The sequence below is a fragment of the Bombyx mandarina genome, chromosome A1 (assembly GCF_030267445.1).
Source record: "Bombyx mandarina strain Sakado chromosome A1, ASM3026744v2".
NCBI lineage: Eukaryota > Metazoa > Arthropoda > Insecta > Lepidoptera > Bombycidae > Bombyx > Bombyx mandarina.
Window position 1 is genome coordinate 7,742,530 of NC_143234.1, and position 18,069 is coordinate 7,760,598.

Sequence of the window (18,069 nt, forward strand, 5' to 3'; positions counted from 1 at the left end):
AAGTCATGGCGGGGCGTATGCAAGTTTTGTAGTGTCACCTTATTTCTAAGGGACATTTTACTGCATATCATTGGGTAGGACTTTTGCATCTTCATAGAAACTAAGTGATTAATATACCACTATATGTACCTACTCATTTCAAAACAGCAATAACAAATAACAAAAGAATATCATTTACACAGTTTATCAACTTGACTTCCCGCCAAAAAATCTCATCGTGCATGTTTTCTGTCAATAGCGTCAAATTTAACAGAAACCACCCACCATTGGCCACCATATTAATAAATCATTAGAGCATTAGAGTACCTGATAAACAAAGTAAACAAAAAAAAACAGAACCCACATAACTATTATGTTATTTTGATTGATTTATAAAAAATGTAACAGAATAAAATATTATGTATTAATATAATTTAAGCGTAAATAATACATATTCTTTTTACATATTTATTGTTTAGTTATATTTAAAAAAATGAGTGAAAATCAAACGGATAATTGTTGTGGGTGTTTGTGCAGTTCAGATGAAAGATCTATAACAAAACTGTCTATTGAAAACGGATTTCTGCATAACGCATTACAGGTATTTTAGTTGTTTTCTACACATGTACAGAATTTCTGTATTTGCTTCTGATTCTATAAGTATTTAGAAACTAATAAGAATAAAATACCTACAGACATTATGATTTAAGACACCAGCAAAAGGAAAATAAAACCATTTTTAATAAAAAGAGATATTTGTACAGGAATTTATATTTAAAAGCACACTGTACAATTCAAATAAAACAACAACACAGTGACTGGGCCTTGTTGCACTTTCTTGTATTTGTCTCATATGGATTCGAACAGGATCTTGTTGAATACATAATGTATTTGTTTTACTAATAGGTAATTAAGATATTTCAAGAAAAACATTATGAAAACTTTTCAGGTTGATTCCATATTATTATGCTATCTGTGCAAGATACAAGCCAAAAAAGCAGATCTATTTGTGCAAAATATACAAAGCAATCAAATTTTACTCGAGAACTACCACAGTGTAAGTAATTGTATAAAATTGGCCAGATTGGATTGGATCAACATCGGCCAATGGTCTCTAGCTATTTTTAAATTGTGTATTTACTGAAATATTATGTACGATGTTTTCCTTAATAGATTAATAATTTATCTGAAGACTTGAGGAAGTACGTAAGACCTATAGTTCATTTAAGCTACGTAACACTAAATGCTATTGAATTAAATGAGGACAGTGGCTCTGCAGAAGAAACTTTTGTTATACTAAACAGTAGAAATGGTGACACTAAAATCAAAATGGAAATGAAGGAGGAAGAAACAGACAACTGTGATGAGGATTTTATTCCACCTGATGAAGGTAATATTGCAATTGCAATTGCACAAATAAAATTTAACATAGTTTTTGCCGTAAGAAATTCGGAGACGCTTATCAAAGACATCATCACCATCATGCTTTCCTATTACCCTCTGCTGGGGTGTAGGGCTCGAATCAAATTTTTCCATTTGTATTGGTCTTGGGCAGTCTGTTCTAGCGCCTCCCACGTCATGCCCAAGACCCTTAGCTCCTGCTCCACCGAGCGACGCCAAGTTGTTCTGGGGCGGCCTCTCTTCCTTTTACCAGACACTTTCCAGGTCAGTGCTCTCTTTGATAGGTGTGTATCGGGCTTTCTCAGAGTGTGACCAATCCAATGCCACTTCCGCGTAAGGATCTCCTTCTCCATTGGTGTCTGCCTAGTGATCCTCCACAGCTCTTTGTTAGTGATCTTCTCAGGCCAAAAGGTTTTCAAAATCTGACGCAGGCACTTATTCACAAACACTTGAAGTTTTTTGATCAAGTCCTTGCGAACAAACCAAGTTTCGCTCCCGTACAGCAATACAGACTTTACATTTGAGTTGAAGATCCTCACCTTTGTTTGTCTTGTTAAGGTTGAGGAACTCCACACTGGCCTAAGTTGACTAAACGCGGCTCTGGCTTTATTTATACGAGCCGCGATGTCTGCCTCGGTGCCTCCCCTATCGTCCACAATGCTGCCCCGGGTAACAGAAGCTTCCCACCTGCTCGATGTGCCTCCCTTTGATCGACATAGAAGCCGAATCGGTGGTATTTATGTGCATTTCTTTTGTTTTTGAGAAATTAATACGCAGCCCTACTTTTTCAGCTTCATCTACTAGATCATCTGCTTTGTTTTGTATCAAAGACATGCTGTATAATATCTAAGTAAGTATCTGGCCGGTTTGGTTTCAGAATGCCAAGATCGAGATTGCAAAGAGGAAACATTTCCACTCAATGAACTCCTGAAAGCGGAATTAGAAGTTGAAGAGATTGATCTTATGAGCTTAAAGAAATCTCTAGTAGATAACAAATTGAAAAAAAGAAAAAAAGTAAATAAAAGTCACACTAGTACGTATTTTCAAGTTTATTCAGTAAGTGTGTATTATATAGTATAAATAATTTTTTTAGTTGTATTTTTCAGTGGGACTTTTTTTTAAAAATAATTGAAATTTATTTTAGAAGAAATGTTTATAATATAAAATATTCGATTAGTTTGGGACATAAAAATTATTTTCTCTTCCAAAATAACAAAAAGGTCCTGTAAATTAATGCGGTAGAATTGCCTTGAGCAGGGAGAGATGGCAGAACATCGTGACATAAAATCTGTCCCCTCCAAACGATCACAACCACTCTGTCAAGAGTGACACGATTGAAAAAAAGAATGATATCATATTTATAAACAAAATGTTGGTTTCAGAGGCACAATTGATCCAAAAAGTATATTTAACCAAGAAGCAGTGTGTAGCGGAAAGGGAAAGAATGGCACAGGATGTAAAATATCTGGACAGTCCATACAAATGTGTTGATTGTTTAAAGGGATTTGACTATAAGCCAAGTTTCTACAAACATATGGAAAGACATAATGAGGTCTGTTTTGTCTGTTTGCTATTCAGTCAGCAATGCTTTCAAGGCTTGTGGAGAGTACTTAACGATAGATAGCAGCTTGACACTACCCCTGGCATTGCTTGCATCTAGGGGCGACGGTAATCACTCACCACCAGGTGGGCCGTATGCTTGTCTGATTACAAGGACAAAAAAAGAACAAGCTAAATACTTGGGAAAAAATAGAATGTTAATAATTATGAATTAATATCACAAATTATAGAGTGGTCGTGCTCTGATCTGCATTTGAGAACTTTTCGGCGGTGGTGCTATTTCGGTCGACCAACAACCTGATAATGGTTGTGGTAATCTGCAGCATCTAGAGGGAGAAGGGCTGGTCACTATGGTGAAACTTTGGGATTGCCTATGCAGTGGATATCTGGGCTGATGATGATGATGTACTCTGATATCTGTGATGATGTCTACCTTATCTCGCATTTAATTAATATGCCGACATTCCTGTTTTATTTGCGATTGCTAACAGAATTTAAATCAGAAAAGGAAGGGGTTCTGTATTTGTGACACATAGTGTTTTACAATTTTTAGGATTGAATGAAACTTTATCATTCAGAAATATAAATAAATAACGTTTTTCAGGATATAGGGAATTACGTGTGTGATGTGTGCAAACAGCGCACGAACTCAGAGAAAAAACTGGCTAATCATAAGAAATATCATACTGTGTGAGTATCTTTTGTATGATTGAGTTCTATTCCAATCTTAATTGTTATATTCTGTGAAGATTTTCAAGATGATTAATAGAGCTAATACCTCATTGGTGATAGATGTTTACCAAAGGTCATATCCACAACATACCACCACAATATACTGTCTTTTCGCATTAAAAGTGTACGATTTCCAAAAATATTCGAAATTGAGTTAATATGCGGGATCATTCGGTATCACCAGTATTTTTCTCATAAATACTGTCAAAAGAGCATAGTTTAGTTTTAGTTTGTCTATATTTTGGCTACTATTAACAAAATTTATACATCATTTTATCTTAATTTAAAAGACAGTTAATATAACTGTTAAAAACTAAAAAAATTATGTTGCGAAGATGATTAATACTAAAAATATCATATTAGGTTAAACTTTTAAAACACTCTCCTGTAAAATTTAGTAAGTTTTGAGATTATACAGTTTTAATGCAAGAAGACAACCTGTGTATATAATTATCAATATTAAATTATGTTTAAGTTGCTCTGGTTTGCACCACTTTACCGTTTATTTGTTGATAAGGCACTAGACCTGCCCGTTTGAACATTAAGAGAGCTGCTGTATCTGCAATCAAATCTTATATCTCAAGAACCTTTTCTCATGTTTGGTCTCGAGATCTCACGATTGCTCTCTTGCTTCGTTGATAATGTTAATTTTTAAAAAAAATGTTTTATCTAAAAATTTCAGTCGCTACAAATGTACTGAATGCGATTTGACCCGGGTCAGTTATGCGGCTGTAAAATATCATTACAACGTGTTCCATTCTCTTGGATACTACCAATATAACTGTACCCACTGTTCGAAGATTTTCAAGTGAGTTTTGAATTTGCTTGCCGATGGTCCGGTGAATTTGTGAGTGTATACAGCTGTCACGCCTTTTAATTTGACTTGACCATGACCTTGTTTTTCAAGGTTCGAAGACCGCTTCATATAGCACAATATATATTTTTTTAATGCTAGATGGGTGGACGAGCTCGAGTGGTTACTGGAGCACATAGACATTTACGACGTAAATGCGCCACCCACCTCGAGATATAAGTTCTAAGGTCTCAAGTATAGTTACAACGGCTGCCCCGCCCTCCAAACCGAAACGCATTTCTGCTTCACGGCAGAAATAGGCAGGGCGGTGGTACCTACCCGCGCGGACTCACAAGAGGTCCTACCACCAGTAAATAATAAATTATTTATTTGTTCAAAACTTAAAAACATTCAGATCCTTAACCCTTTGATTGCCGTGTAGATCACTTGAGAGACATCGTAACAGAAACAGAGACAGAGTAACAGAAACAGAGAATTATCATTTCAACAAAAACAGATTCTGTGTCCATTACGTTTACATTTTTTGAACTACGTAATGAATTAAGGAATTATTAATTTTATTATAAACTACAAGTACCTATCATAACTATCTCCTATTGCATGGTAATGAATAGTATCATTTTAACACGAAAGTTGTACCCTTAAAATATTCTTAGAATAATAAGAAATGATTGAAATTTCTATATGCTTGTTAATATTCAATATCATTAACAATAACTGAATTTATTAAAACCGCGCTAAACGTAATTTAACGACTAATTGGCCGTCTTCACTGACATTTTTTTCTTAAAGTATTCAATATTTTTTTGATCTCCATAAGAAATAATTAGACAGTATAAACACACTTGTTAACAAAACGCTAGTAAATACGGCCATTGCCAGCTGACTGACAAAACCGGCGCATGCGCAATGTAGGTAGGCGTGAGGTTTGCTAGTTATAAAATAAATAATAATTGGGAATTTAATTGTTTTTATGATCGAACAATTACCAATAGTCGTCGAACAAACGATAATTGATCAAAATTAATTAATCTGAGCGATAAAACTAAAGATATATAGGAAGGAGGGCCAACTTAAGGGCGATCATTTGTTTAATTAATGATAAATAAATAAAAGACGAACAAACAATTTTTACATTCGAACATTAACGAACAAATAATTAAAAATAAAGAAATCCCGAAATCAAAAAAGAGGGGGCCAAATTCAGTTAGCCATTGCAATTGCTTATACACTCCCAGATGAACACACATATAAGAGCATCAGCGCTCCCCTGAGATTATTTTGGCAATATTAATCATAGCTATGTACTATACACTGACTATAATATATACTATATTCTTATAGACTATTAATATATCATAATAATGTAATAATAATTTATTTCTCTCATAAAGGCATAGTACAAATACAAATAGAAATTAACCTTATACAGGGTGGCCCATAAGTCCTTTGATATGAAAAAAAATTATTAAAATAAAACTAATTACATTATGAATTAAATTTTTATTTACATAAAAAGCTTAAAAAACGGGAATTATTTTTTGAAAATAACATCTCCTAAATGTAATCCGTTGCGATCACGGCACTCTTGCAAACGACGTCTAAAATTGTCGATGACTGCGCGGCACGTCACTGCTGAAATGCTTGTCATTTCTCTGCGAATCTTTTCTTTTAGGGCCTCAATTGACCGCGGGTTTGTGTCGTATACTTTAGCCTTAAGGTAGCCCCACAAAAAAAAATCCATCGGGGTCAGATCTGGACTACGTGGAGGCCAGGAAATGTCTCCTCTCTTAGAGATAACTTTGCCAGGAAAAAGTTGACGGATACTGGGCATAGCAGTGTTAGAGGTGTGAGAAGTGGCCCCATCCTGTTGAAACCACGTCCTGGCATTAAAGCCTGAAAAGTTTTGCAATTCTGGTATGAAAAACTCTTCGATCATAGCCACATATCGCTTACGAGTTGACTGTGTCGGATTTTCGCGAATAGACTGTGTCACTGTGTCTATGTTTTGTTCCGTACGTGACGTCCTTAGGCGACCCAACCGCGGTTTATCTAACGTCGAACCGGTCTCCTCGAACTTAGCAACCCAGTTCTTAATCGTTTGAAGAGTTGGAGTGTCGTCAAAGCTGTGTAAACCTTTGTGTTCTCGAAATTTACGCCGCGCAACGGTTGCCGAATTGTCGTTTTTATAAAACTCGCGCACACAAAACGCACGGTCCGCTCCGGTAAAACGCTCCATCGCGACTAAATTCCCAGAAACCGAAGCTACTCCCCACGCTTCCCCTGCACCGCTCACGCGCGCCCTGTTCGTTTTATTCAAATTTTACTTTTCAAAGGACTTATGGGCCACCCTGTAATTTATTTTGTAAGCCTTTGAAAGAGCTGAAGTCTGTACTAGACATGCGCAAAACATCACTTCCCAATGTAATGTGATATGACATCACTTTTACAGACAGGTGATATTACTCGAAAACATTACACATCACTCATAACATTACTCGGTGCGTTCAATAGATACTGTGACGACGAATACATTGTATCTAGACTTGCGCAAAACATCACTTCCCAATGTAATGTGATATGACATCACTTTTACAGACAGGTGATATTACTCGAAAACATTACACATCACTCTTAACATTACTCGGTGCGTTCAATAGATACTGTGACGACGAATACATTGTATCTATACACCCGAATCATTACCTAAGTCTGTACTAGGTTCAAAGACCTGTATTACTGATCTCCAGGCTCCCTCCTTCTTAAGATAGATTAGGTTAGGCTAAATTACATTAACAGAAATAAATGATAGTTATACCTATTTTCTTTTGTAGTATTGTTTGCTTCTTACTGTCGTTTGAAGGGTGGGACAGTCATCTAATATTCTGACGGGTATCAGCAGGACACAAAAAATATGAAATTAATTATTAGTTCAGCTTGCCACATAAGGATGAAGCATATATTATTATAATTTCTCAAATATATTAAAATTTTCTTTTAATTCCAGGAGTGACATAACCTTAAGGAAACACATATGGTATGCCCACAAGACCCGAGAACGTGTTATATGTGATCATTGTCATCAGAGCTACGTCAACAAAGAGGTCTTGAAGGCGCATATGATGAGGTTAGTTTGATTCTGATATTAAGGTTTTTTGGCGGGAACGCGAGGAGTGAAGTTGTGTGATTTGTTTTATTTTGTCTATTTAGTGTTTCTTCAGGTTTAAATGTGTAATAATGGTGGTTTATTAACTGTTTAATATCTGTGAAAGTGCACAAATGTGGGAAAATGAAACAAAGCCGCTGGACGCAACTTCTCGGGATCCTCCAAAAAGTCCACCGAAAAAAACTTGGTAAATGACCACCATTTTACTAAGATTATATTTCATCCCATATCATCTCATTTCATTTAATTTCATCCCAGTTGATTAATGTCTCAAATTAATAATTTTCATTTCATTTCACTCCATATTATCATTTTTCATAAAAATAAGAATATAAATTAAAATAAGACATGACTTAAAGGTCTTAGTTACCAGGTCATAAAATAACTTAAAAAGTATTAAGGTCACGGTCACCATCACGGTAAAGATCACAATTACATAGTTAGTTCACGATTGACCGCTGGGATATGAAAAATATTGTATTTTTGGATGTACTATATGAAACAAAATGGAAAATCCAAATATATAATCTGTCAGACCCCAAGATACCGTTAGATTGTTTTATGTGAAACTTACAAGTCTTGAAGTATTTTTAATAGTAATTTAAGAAATAATAATAAAAATTAATATATAAATATCTAGTGGCCTAACGGATAAGACGTCTGGTGCATTCGTGTTGAGCGATGCACCGGTGTTCGAATCCCGCAGGCGGGTACCAATTTTTCTAATGAAATACGTACTCAATAAATGTTCACGATTGATTTCCACGGTGAAGGAATAACATCGTGTAATAAAAATGAAACCCGCAAAATTATAATTTGCGTAATTACTGGTGGTAGGACCTCTTGTGAGTCCGCACGGGTGGGTACCACCACCCTGCCTATTTCTGCCGTGAAGCAGTGATGCGTTTCGGTTTGAAGGGTGGGGCAGCCGTTGTAACTATAATTGAGACCTTAGAACTTATATCTCAAGGGGGGTGGCGCATTTACGTTGTAGATGTCTATGGGCTCCAGTAACCACTTAACACCAGGTGGGCTGTGAGCTCGTCCACTCATCTAAGCAATAAAAAAAAAAGTAGGCAGCGGCTTGGCTCTGCCCATAGCATTGCTGGGGTCCATAGGCGACGGTAACCACACACCACCAGGTGGGCCCTATGCTCGTCTGCCTACAAAGCCAATAAAAAAAATATTTGTTCTTAAAACTGATCAATTTTTTTTGTATTTAGTTCTTTTATTTCTCCCTAAGCACCTGTCATTTTTGTGTGTACTGTGACATTGGCAAAATAAATTCCTAAGGCGTTGAAAGCATTTTTTTTTTAAATAAATTTAATTGGGTGACGTCGACTGTTTACCATTCGGTCTACAGGATCGGGTATGTAGTTTCCAGCGGCCACGACAAGAGGGTTCTCATGTCGAAGATCTCCGAAAACTAGATTAGCCAAAGTGTTCATAGATTTATGAGTTTCTGTGACGGAGCCACTGTTCCAGACGGCACATACAGCAGGTGTCGGTGGCGGGGAGGTGCGAGCGCTTCGTGTGCCAGGACTGCGGGGAGGCCTTCAGGACGCCCTCGCAGCTGAAGACGCACGGCATCAAGCACTGGCAGTGCAAGAACTACTATTGCGTCGAGTGCGACAAGTCAGTACTGGTAGCACCCAACAAACGCACCGAGCTCAGAAATTGAAACAATATATTGTTACGCGCTGGGGTTCGGGATAAATAAAATTCCACCAAAGTACAACTAAAAAACTGTATTCAACACTTAGAACATTTAGACATTTCTCAAACACTTTAAAACACTCAATTCGCTTGTTCCGCTTCGCTTCAGGTGATCCGTTCGCTGTTCCGCTTCGAGTAGTTCCGATTACTGACTGATTGCGTGCTATCTCTACAACGCTTTTATAGCCGATACCTCATCCCTAGAATTATCGAGAATATTCCACACATCTCTAGTAGCAGTTTCCGCTATCTGACAATAGATGGCGTTGTAATTATCGAGCATTCTGTGTGCTACTAGATCCTTATATATTCGTTCGACTATTCGGCGATAGATGGCGTTAGTCTTACCGGCGTAACAATATAACGTGAAGCAAAAACTTTGTACACGTTTTTACGAAAATTGCGCGGACGGAGGAGTAAGAAATTTCCCACACTTACATCTCTATAAGCGTATTAAGCGATATGTTCTCATATAGAGAAGGTGTGCAAAAGTTATTTTTTTTTAAGCTACGCATAAAAAATACATTAAATCAATTAAAATACACAAACTACTATGTATTTGACACACACACCCACACACACACGCCCACACTCACACACACACACACACACACACACACACACACACACACACACACACACACACACACACACACACACACACACACACACGCATATATACATTTATACTCTTTTATTTATCGTTAAAGTCTGTGATCTAACTGAGAATAAATTAATATTATTTGTCTTTAATGTTATTTGTCTATAGTGTAAGCCTTGACCAAATCTGTAATAAAGAAGTTATAGTCTTTAACAATAGAACTATAAAAATTGTTAAACTTATAATTTCAGTTAATTATGGTGTCATAATTTTATAGTCGAATTTCTACTACTGCGGGACTACTATTATTGAAATAATAAGTTTGGACATTATTATGGTTTTATTGTCAAAGACTATTATACTTCTATAATCGCAGATTTCGATAAGACTACACTATAGACAAACAATATTTAAGATACAAGGGCGGGATGATAAGTAACTAGCCTAATAATAAAACACTTAACTTTCGGTGATAATATTAATTTTATTTTTCGACCTAGTCTCCGTGAACCTCTACGCACTAATTCCATCTTCGTTCTAAAGCAGTAATGTCTTTCATAAAATAATTTCTTTCGAGGCCTGTAAAACACTCCTCTACAGCGGCTATGACTTCATCATTTTTGGCAAATTTCTGTCTTTTTTTTAACTTTTTAAATAGCAGAGGCTAGTTATTTATCATCCCGCCCTCGTAAACCATATTAACCTATTCTCAATTTGACCACAGACTTTAAGCAATAACAAAAGTTTGACAATAAACAAAGAGTTATATGTGTGTGTGTGTCAAATACATAGTAGTGTGTGTAATGTTTTTTTTTTTTGTTGATTTAATGTATTATTAAAAAATAATAAATTATAAAAAAAAAATTAGCACTCCCTCTCTATAGTCTCTATAAGTGTGGGAAATTTCATACTCCTCCGTCTGTGCGATTTTCGTAAAAAGGGGTACAAAGTTTTTGCTTCACGTATTAATAATATATAGAGAGATATAAATATCAGAGTTCTGAAGCTCTTTCTGTTTTTCTTTTTTTTCAGAAGTTTCAAATCGCCTTATTCGTTGAAGACTCATTTACGAACGTCCTCATCGCATGTCAAATACAAAGAGTTACCGTGAGTAATTTTAATATTGTATAAATACCGCGTCGTTGGGTGCCCGGCTTAGGCAGGAGTCCACGGTGAGCGCTGAACCGCTGAGGAAACTTTGAGGTTTTTGAAGTGAAACTTCTTTAGGCGCATCAGGGCAAAATTTTTACAGAACGTCACGCAGGTATGCAACGGAAGTGACATCAAACTACTATTGAAATTATGTACTTGTCAAATGTCAGTAATAGTAGTTGTTGTATTTTTCCAACTGGAAAGGCATATGTATCATACCATATAGCCTAATATTTTATAATTTTTTTGTGAAAATGTTAATAGGAATTGAAATGAAATGAAAGGAATTTGGAACATTAATCAAATGGCATGAAATTAAATTAGTCAATTCAACTGGCAAAATATTAGTCATTTACAATTTAGAAATCTAAACATAATGTGACAGTCAACACTGAGGTTTGAGATTGACATTTGACCGACTTTTGGCGGGAGCATAAGTTCCTTTTTCCCTTCCTCTAAGTCTCGGAAATCTAAAGTTTTAGATTTGTATAAATATAAGCAAGACTTATAAATTAGTTCGCCAAAAAAGTTTCACTTCTGACGTGTGTACTTTGTATGCACGCACTTTTTTTAGTTTATTTAATTGGTTACCGCGATTGGTTAACGCTCTCGCGGCCGATCGGGTGAGCAAGATGGACAGACTTGATTGAGTCATCTACTATGTGTTGTTCCCTTACTGAATGTACACGTACCGCCACAAATAGAGAGATATGGAGAAGTCTCTCAAAAGCCGTAACCCAGTAATAAGACATACATAACCACGACCACTCCGCCAGGAGTGTACGACTGAGAAGAAGAATTGGTTACCGGAGCCCATGGACATCTACAACGTCAATTCCGCCACTCACCTTGAGACATATCTACATACATGTTGAGGGGGAAAGGCTATTTATTTGTTTTAGGCGACACTCTTGCAACATTACACGAGAGTCATTGAAAGGTTTTAAAATTTGGAAAAGATATCATAAAAAACTTCTTCAGCTATTTGAATGGTGTAAACATAATTAATTTTTTTTTTTTTACTGTAATTGTGATTTTTATTAACAAAAAGTTAAATCAAAATAATTGAAATAAAATTGAAAATTGAAAAAAAAAAAAAAAAAAATTAAAATTGAATTAAAAACATCGTACTGTTGATGCTAATACCAAATAAAATGCATCTTTAATTACAAATACAAGTTTCGCGTATTAAGCGAAATATGGCTTAAAATTGTAATATAATAATAATAATAACTGTACTGAGACCTTAGAACTTATTTCAAGGTTGGTTGTGGTATTTACGTTGTAGATGTATATGGGCTCCGGTAACTACTTAACACAAGGTAGGCCATGATGGAATAAAAATAAAGAATAGTTTAAAAAATTGGAATAGCGTAAATAAAAGAGTAAAAAAGAGTAAAAAAGTAAGAGTAAAAAAAATATTGTAAAAAAAGCGTGCGTCCTCGATAAATCTACAAATTTTGAATGAAATTTGGCCGTTGCCTGAGGGTTAAGACGTCCGGTGCATTCGTGTTAAGCGATGCACCGGTGTTCGAATCTCAGGCGGGTACTAATTTTTCTAATGAAATACGTACTCAACAAATGTTCACGATTGACTTCCATGGTGAAGGAATAACATCGTGTAATAAAAATGAAACCCGCAAAATTATAATTTGCGTAATTACTGCTGGTAGGACCTCTTGTGAGTCTGCGTGGGTGGGCTGTGAGCTCGTCCACCTATATAAGCAATAAAAAAAAATACATACCAGTGAAGCTAATATAAAGCATATAAAAAATAGCCTTTCATCCCTCGATATGATAAATAAGTAAACGTTTTTTTTTTCAGATTAAAATGTCTACATTGCGAGAAACGTTTCGCCGTCAAACGAGATTTGGAGCAGCACACGAACCGGATACACCTGAACATCAGGCCGTTCAAGTGCGACCGCTGCGACAAGGTCAGTTGCTACTGTGACGCCCCTCGCCGAGAGATGGCGCTGGCGACGCTTGTCATGTTTTTTTTATTGCTTAGACGGGTGGACGAGCTCACAGCCCACCTGGTGTTAAGTGGTTACTGGAGCCCATAGACATCTACAACATAAATGCGCCATCCACCTTGAGATATAAGTTCTAAGGTCTCAAGTATAGTTACAACGGCTGCCCCACTCTTCAAACCGAAACGCATTACTGCTTCACGGCAAAAATAGGCAGGGCGGTGGTAACTACCCGTGCGGACTCATAAGGGGTCCTGTCACCAGTAAATTAATTTCGTCTCATCACATGTCCACGTCCATCACCATACCAAACGCGCGCTTCTCGACTTCTCTGTCACAGGTGCCACTTTCAGACTTCCTCTAACACATTCATTCCGTATTCAACAATCACTACAGTACATTTTTGATTTTTATCAACACACACACACACACCTCCTGGCCGCGATAGGGAGTCGCTATTGTTGCCCTATAGTGAGGCACTGGAATGAAGTCCATGTTGGCTCAAGACCAGCCATGGTCAATGTAAAATAAAAAAAATGAACTGCTTTTTTTTAAGAAAGATTTTGTATTACTAACACTTCATATGGAATTTAATTCTGAAATAAAAATTTATTATTATTATTAATTATTTATATTTATTTAAAATCTTATTAATTACATAATATTTTTAAAAAAGATATTAAAAACACAATTTTTAAAAAACACTATATAAAAATAGATTGCCGCTGATGGCGGTGTCTACGACACAAGCCACCAGTGGTTAGGACTCCAGAGTGAGAAACCTCCTCACAATGCGTGCAGTATCGAGGATAACTGCTTTCTGTATTAGGCCCTTAACCCAGCTGGATAACGAAAGTTTCTTAAGATGTTGATCGAAACTTTTCGCTATCAAGCCGTGTACCGACACAACTATTGGAACAATGATGGTTGAATCAACATGCCACATGGCGGTAGTCTCGTGGGCCAGGTCTAAATATTTTATTAATTTGTCCTTTTCTGCCTTCACGAGGTTCTCGTCATGAGGAATGGTGACATCAACCAACAGTGCTCGACGCGCAGATTGATCTATTATCACAATATCAGGTTTATTGACAACAATATACCTATCCGTGATAATAGATCGGTCCCAGTAGAGCGTAACATGACAATTATCAAGAACTGGTTGAGGTTGGTATTGGTAGTAAGGTACAGCAGAATCAAGAAAACCATATTTCAGAGCAAGTTGTTGATGGATAATCCTAGCCACTTGGTTATGTCTATGCAAGTACTCGCCGTTAGCAAACCGAGAACAGCCAGAAACAATATGTCTAATAGACTCTCCCGGACGGTGGCATGCCCGACAAATGTCGACCGTCCCATCCTTTAGTATATATTTCCGGTAGTTGTTCGTCATGGTAACTTCGTCCATAATTGCAAAGATAAAACCTTCAGTTTCCCCAAAGAGGTTACTGAATCGTAACCAGGCCACGGAAGCTAATTGGTCTACATCAGGCCCTGTGAGAGCCCGGTAGAACCTACCGTGTAACTCCTTGCTCCTCCATACGGTTATGCGATCTGAAAGACTCTCTACCTTCAGTCTCTTCCAATTCCCGTTAGCTAAGGATAGCGGAGTTAGCCTCTTATCGACTGCAACGACATCCTGATACATATTCACGTTCATCTTAAGGAAATATTCCCTAAGGTTGTATATCTCTCGGTTATGTAGATCGCAGTGTGGGACGGCCACCTACTAGATGGACCGACGACCTAGTAAAAAGCGCTGGGTCTCGTTGGATGCAGGTGGCAATGGACCGGTCGCACTGGAAATCTATTGGAGAGGCCTATGTTCAGCAGTGGACGGCGATAGGCTGAAATGATGATGATGATGATGTAGATCCTTGGCATTCAAAATACCACGACCCCCACATTTTATTATTATTATTATTTATTTATATTATTATTATTATTATTTATTTATATTATTATTATTATTATTATTATCCATAACGTGACCAGACTTCTTCCTTTTTTTATGTCGGAGACGGTCATTAGTTTGGTAGCAAAACGTAGCGCAGCACGATTCCCGAGAGATGGCAGCACGATCGCCGTTTTGTCGGAACTACGCTAACTTGGTGCTGTGACAGCGCCTAGCCGATGGGTCGTATCATTAGAAACATTAATAACGGTCCTTGATATTATGTAAGATACTTCATCGCGATCGTTTTTATTTTGAAATTAAACAGTAAATAGGACAACATTCAGTTCAACGATTTATCTTTTATTTGAAAAACAAGATAAATCCCACTACACAAGTGCACTTTCAATATTACATTACGGACAAACATTTAAATCGGTTTTGGAATGAACAATATTAATGGTCAACTAATTAGAAACAAAACAATATTTTTTATGTATTAGTAATTTGTATTGTTATTTAACGAAACAGCTACTATCCACAGCCCACCAGTAGTTATAATTGAATATGCAATTTCGAAAAGGGCACATCTCTGAAAACGTAAAATGTTCAGGAAATGAAAAAACTGATTATTTTCTAAAGCAGTATAAAATTTAAAATATTAACTTTTGAGATATATACTTTAGTGTTAATTAGCAATTAAAAATTACTGGAATTATTATAAAATGGGTGTAGGTAAACAGCAAAACTACATGTATATGAAAAAACGTATTTGACAAAATATGCGACATGTGCCCTTTTCGAAATTGCATATTCAATTAATATTAAGTGGCGTATCCCTTATTTTCAATAACGGCACTGCCGCAGCACACCCACCCCAGGTGAGTGGGAGAAGGGCAGGACAATGATGACTGTTGTTATTGTTACAGGCGTACGTGAGCTCTTCCTCGCTGAAGGAGCACATCCGGATGACGCACGAGGGGTACAAGCGACCCCTCAAGTACCCCTGTCCGACTTGTCACAAAGTATTCGACGTAAGTTGTCACTTGTTTTGGCTCAAACTCAAACACCCCTTAGCTATACCTCCTTTTATTACTAAAATTTCACATAACTTTCGCTTTTCTTATAATACATAAGTTGCCTAAGGCTATTTGGTTTAAGTGTGATTTTTGTAACTTTGTGAGAGAAATATTTAAAAAAAAAATATCTTAACAAAAAACTTTTTTAGTCTCAGTATCTACCCGCGTGGACTTAAAAGAGGTCCTACCACCAGTAATTACGCAAATTATAATTTTGCGGGTTTGATTTTTATTACACGATGTTATTCCTTCACCGTGGAAGTCAATCGTGAACATTTGTTGAGTACGTATTTCATTTGCATCGGTGCATCGCTACATACGAATGCATCGGACGTCTTATTCTTTAGGCCACGACGACTAAATTGTGTATTATTAAATAATGATTTACGATCATGAACAAAAAATAATTATTATTTCATATTAATGCGAAACGTGAACAGTTACGTTCTAAGTAGCGTCAAAAGGGACTTCGTAATAGGAACAGAGTATAATCTATATATTAATACGTGAAGCAAAAACTTTGTACCACTTTTTACGAAAATTGCGCGGACGGAGGAGTATGAAATTTCCCACACTTATAGAGAGTATAGAGAAGGAGTGCAAAATATTAATATTTTTTTAAAATTATGCATAACAGATACATTAAATCAATAAAGAAAACATTACACACACTACCATGTATTTGACACACACACGCATGCATACTATTTGTTTATTGTCAAACTATTCTTATTGCTTAAAGTCTGCTGTCAAATTGAGAATAGATTAAATATTGTTTGTCTTTGTTAATATTTGTCTAAAGTGTAGTCTTGGCGAAATCTGTCATTAGAGAAGTACTAGATGATGACCGAGCTTTGCTCGTTTTTTTTTTGAAAACGCCATCTCGTTGTGTCTTTAAAGCGGCTAGTTGCCCTCAATTAAGAAAAATAGTATTATTAGTAATTATTGAAAACACGAATAAAACAACATTTTCTGAAAATAAATCGTAGCTAGACCGATTTATCGCCCCCGAAATCCCCTGTATACTAAATTTTATGAAAATCGTTGGAGCTGTTTCCGAGATTCAGATTATATATATTAATATACAAGAATTGCTCGTTTAAAGGAATAAGATAATAAATAATCTTTGACAATAGAACCTCAATAATGTTCAAACTTATAATTTCATTTAATTGTAGTCGAATTTCGACTACTGCGGGACCACTAGTAAATATAGATTGTTGATAGCGTAATCAGATACTGAAGACTCACATCCGCACGCACACCGGCGAGCGCCCCTACCGCTGCGGCAAGTGCCCGGCGCAGTTCAGCCAGGCCGGCGTGCTCGCCACGCACAACAAGCTCGTGCACCTCAAGCTCACCAGGGACGGGAGACCGAAGCCAGCGCCACCCAAATAAACTATGCGGAAGCAACATGCAGTTTTATTTGTAACGAGCTCCACAAACTGACCCGATCCACTGGCCTTTGCAATATAAATAGGTCGGGGAAAAAGTTTCTTCGCATTTTTCGGTTTCAAGGGCGGGGCAGCCGTTGTAATTATAGTTGAGACTTTAGAACTTATATATCAAGATGGGTGGTGGCATTTACGTCGTAGATGTCTATGGGCTCCAGTAACCACTTAACACCAGGTGGGCTGTGAGCTCGTCCACCCATCTAAGCTATAAAAAAAAGATTATTATTTCAAGTTATGCGAAACGTGAACAGTTACGTTCTAAGTAGCGTCAAAAGCCGAAGCCAGCGCCACCCAAATAAACCATGCGGAAGCAATTTGCAGTTTTATTTGTAACGAGATCTACCTGACCCGACTCCACTGGCCTTTGTAATATAATTCGGTCGGGGAAAAAGTTTTTCCGCATTTTTTTTAATGAAAATTCACAAAATTTTTGAAGTGCAACTTCTTTATAATTGTAACGGACGTGACGTCAGCTGTCATACCCTGCCGCCAGCCAAGCCGCTAAGCCATATTAACACGCCCCCTTCCGCCACAGCCACCGCCACCGC

General features: G+C 36.8%; 1 protein-coding gene across 1 annotated transcript; it reads left to right on the forward strand.

Moving 5' to 3' along the window:
• Positions 1 to 275: 275 nt before the first annotated feature.
• Positions 276 to 17,480, forward strand: LOC114253479 (zinc finger Y-chromosomal protein 1). The gene is made up of 13 exons (XM_028188365.2): positions 276 to 580; positions 929 to 1,036; positions 1,153 to 1,369; positions 2,258 to 2,413; positions 2,763 to 2,932; positions 3,545 to 3,630; positions 4,355 to 4,480; positions 7,494 to 7,613; positions 9,138 to 9,287; positions 11,002 to 11,076; positions 12,947 to 13,058; positions 15,918 to 16,022; positions 17,295 to 17,480. The coding sequence occupies exons 1-13, from the start codon at positions 473 to 475 to the stop codon at positions 17,463 to 17,465; spliced, it is 1,704 nt and encodes a 567-aa protein (XP_028044166.2). The 5' UTR covers positions 276 to 472; the 3' UTR covers positions 17,466 to 17,480.
• The last annotated feature ends 589 nt before the right edge of the window (positions 17,481 to 18,069 follow it).

What these genes read in the sequence shown, in the direction of transcription:
- LOC114253479 (XM_028188365.2), top strand. Translation starts at nt 473, where the DNA reads ATGAGTGAAAATCAAACGGATAATTGTTGTGGGTGTTTGTGCAGTTCA. An exon ending in AGTAAATAAAAGTCACACTA is followed by an intron (nt 2,414 to 2,762) that starts GTACGTATTTTC and finishes TGTTGGTTTCAG; the next exon opens with AGGCACAATTGATCCAAAAA. An exon ending in TATTGCGTCGAGTGCGACAA is followed by an intron (nt 9,288 to 11,001) that starts GTCAGTACTGGT and finishes CTTTTTTTTCAG; the next exon opens with AAGTTTCAAATCGCCTTATT.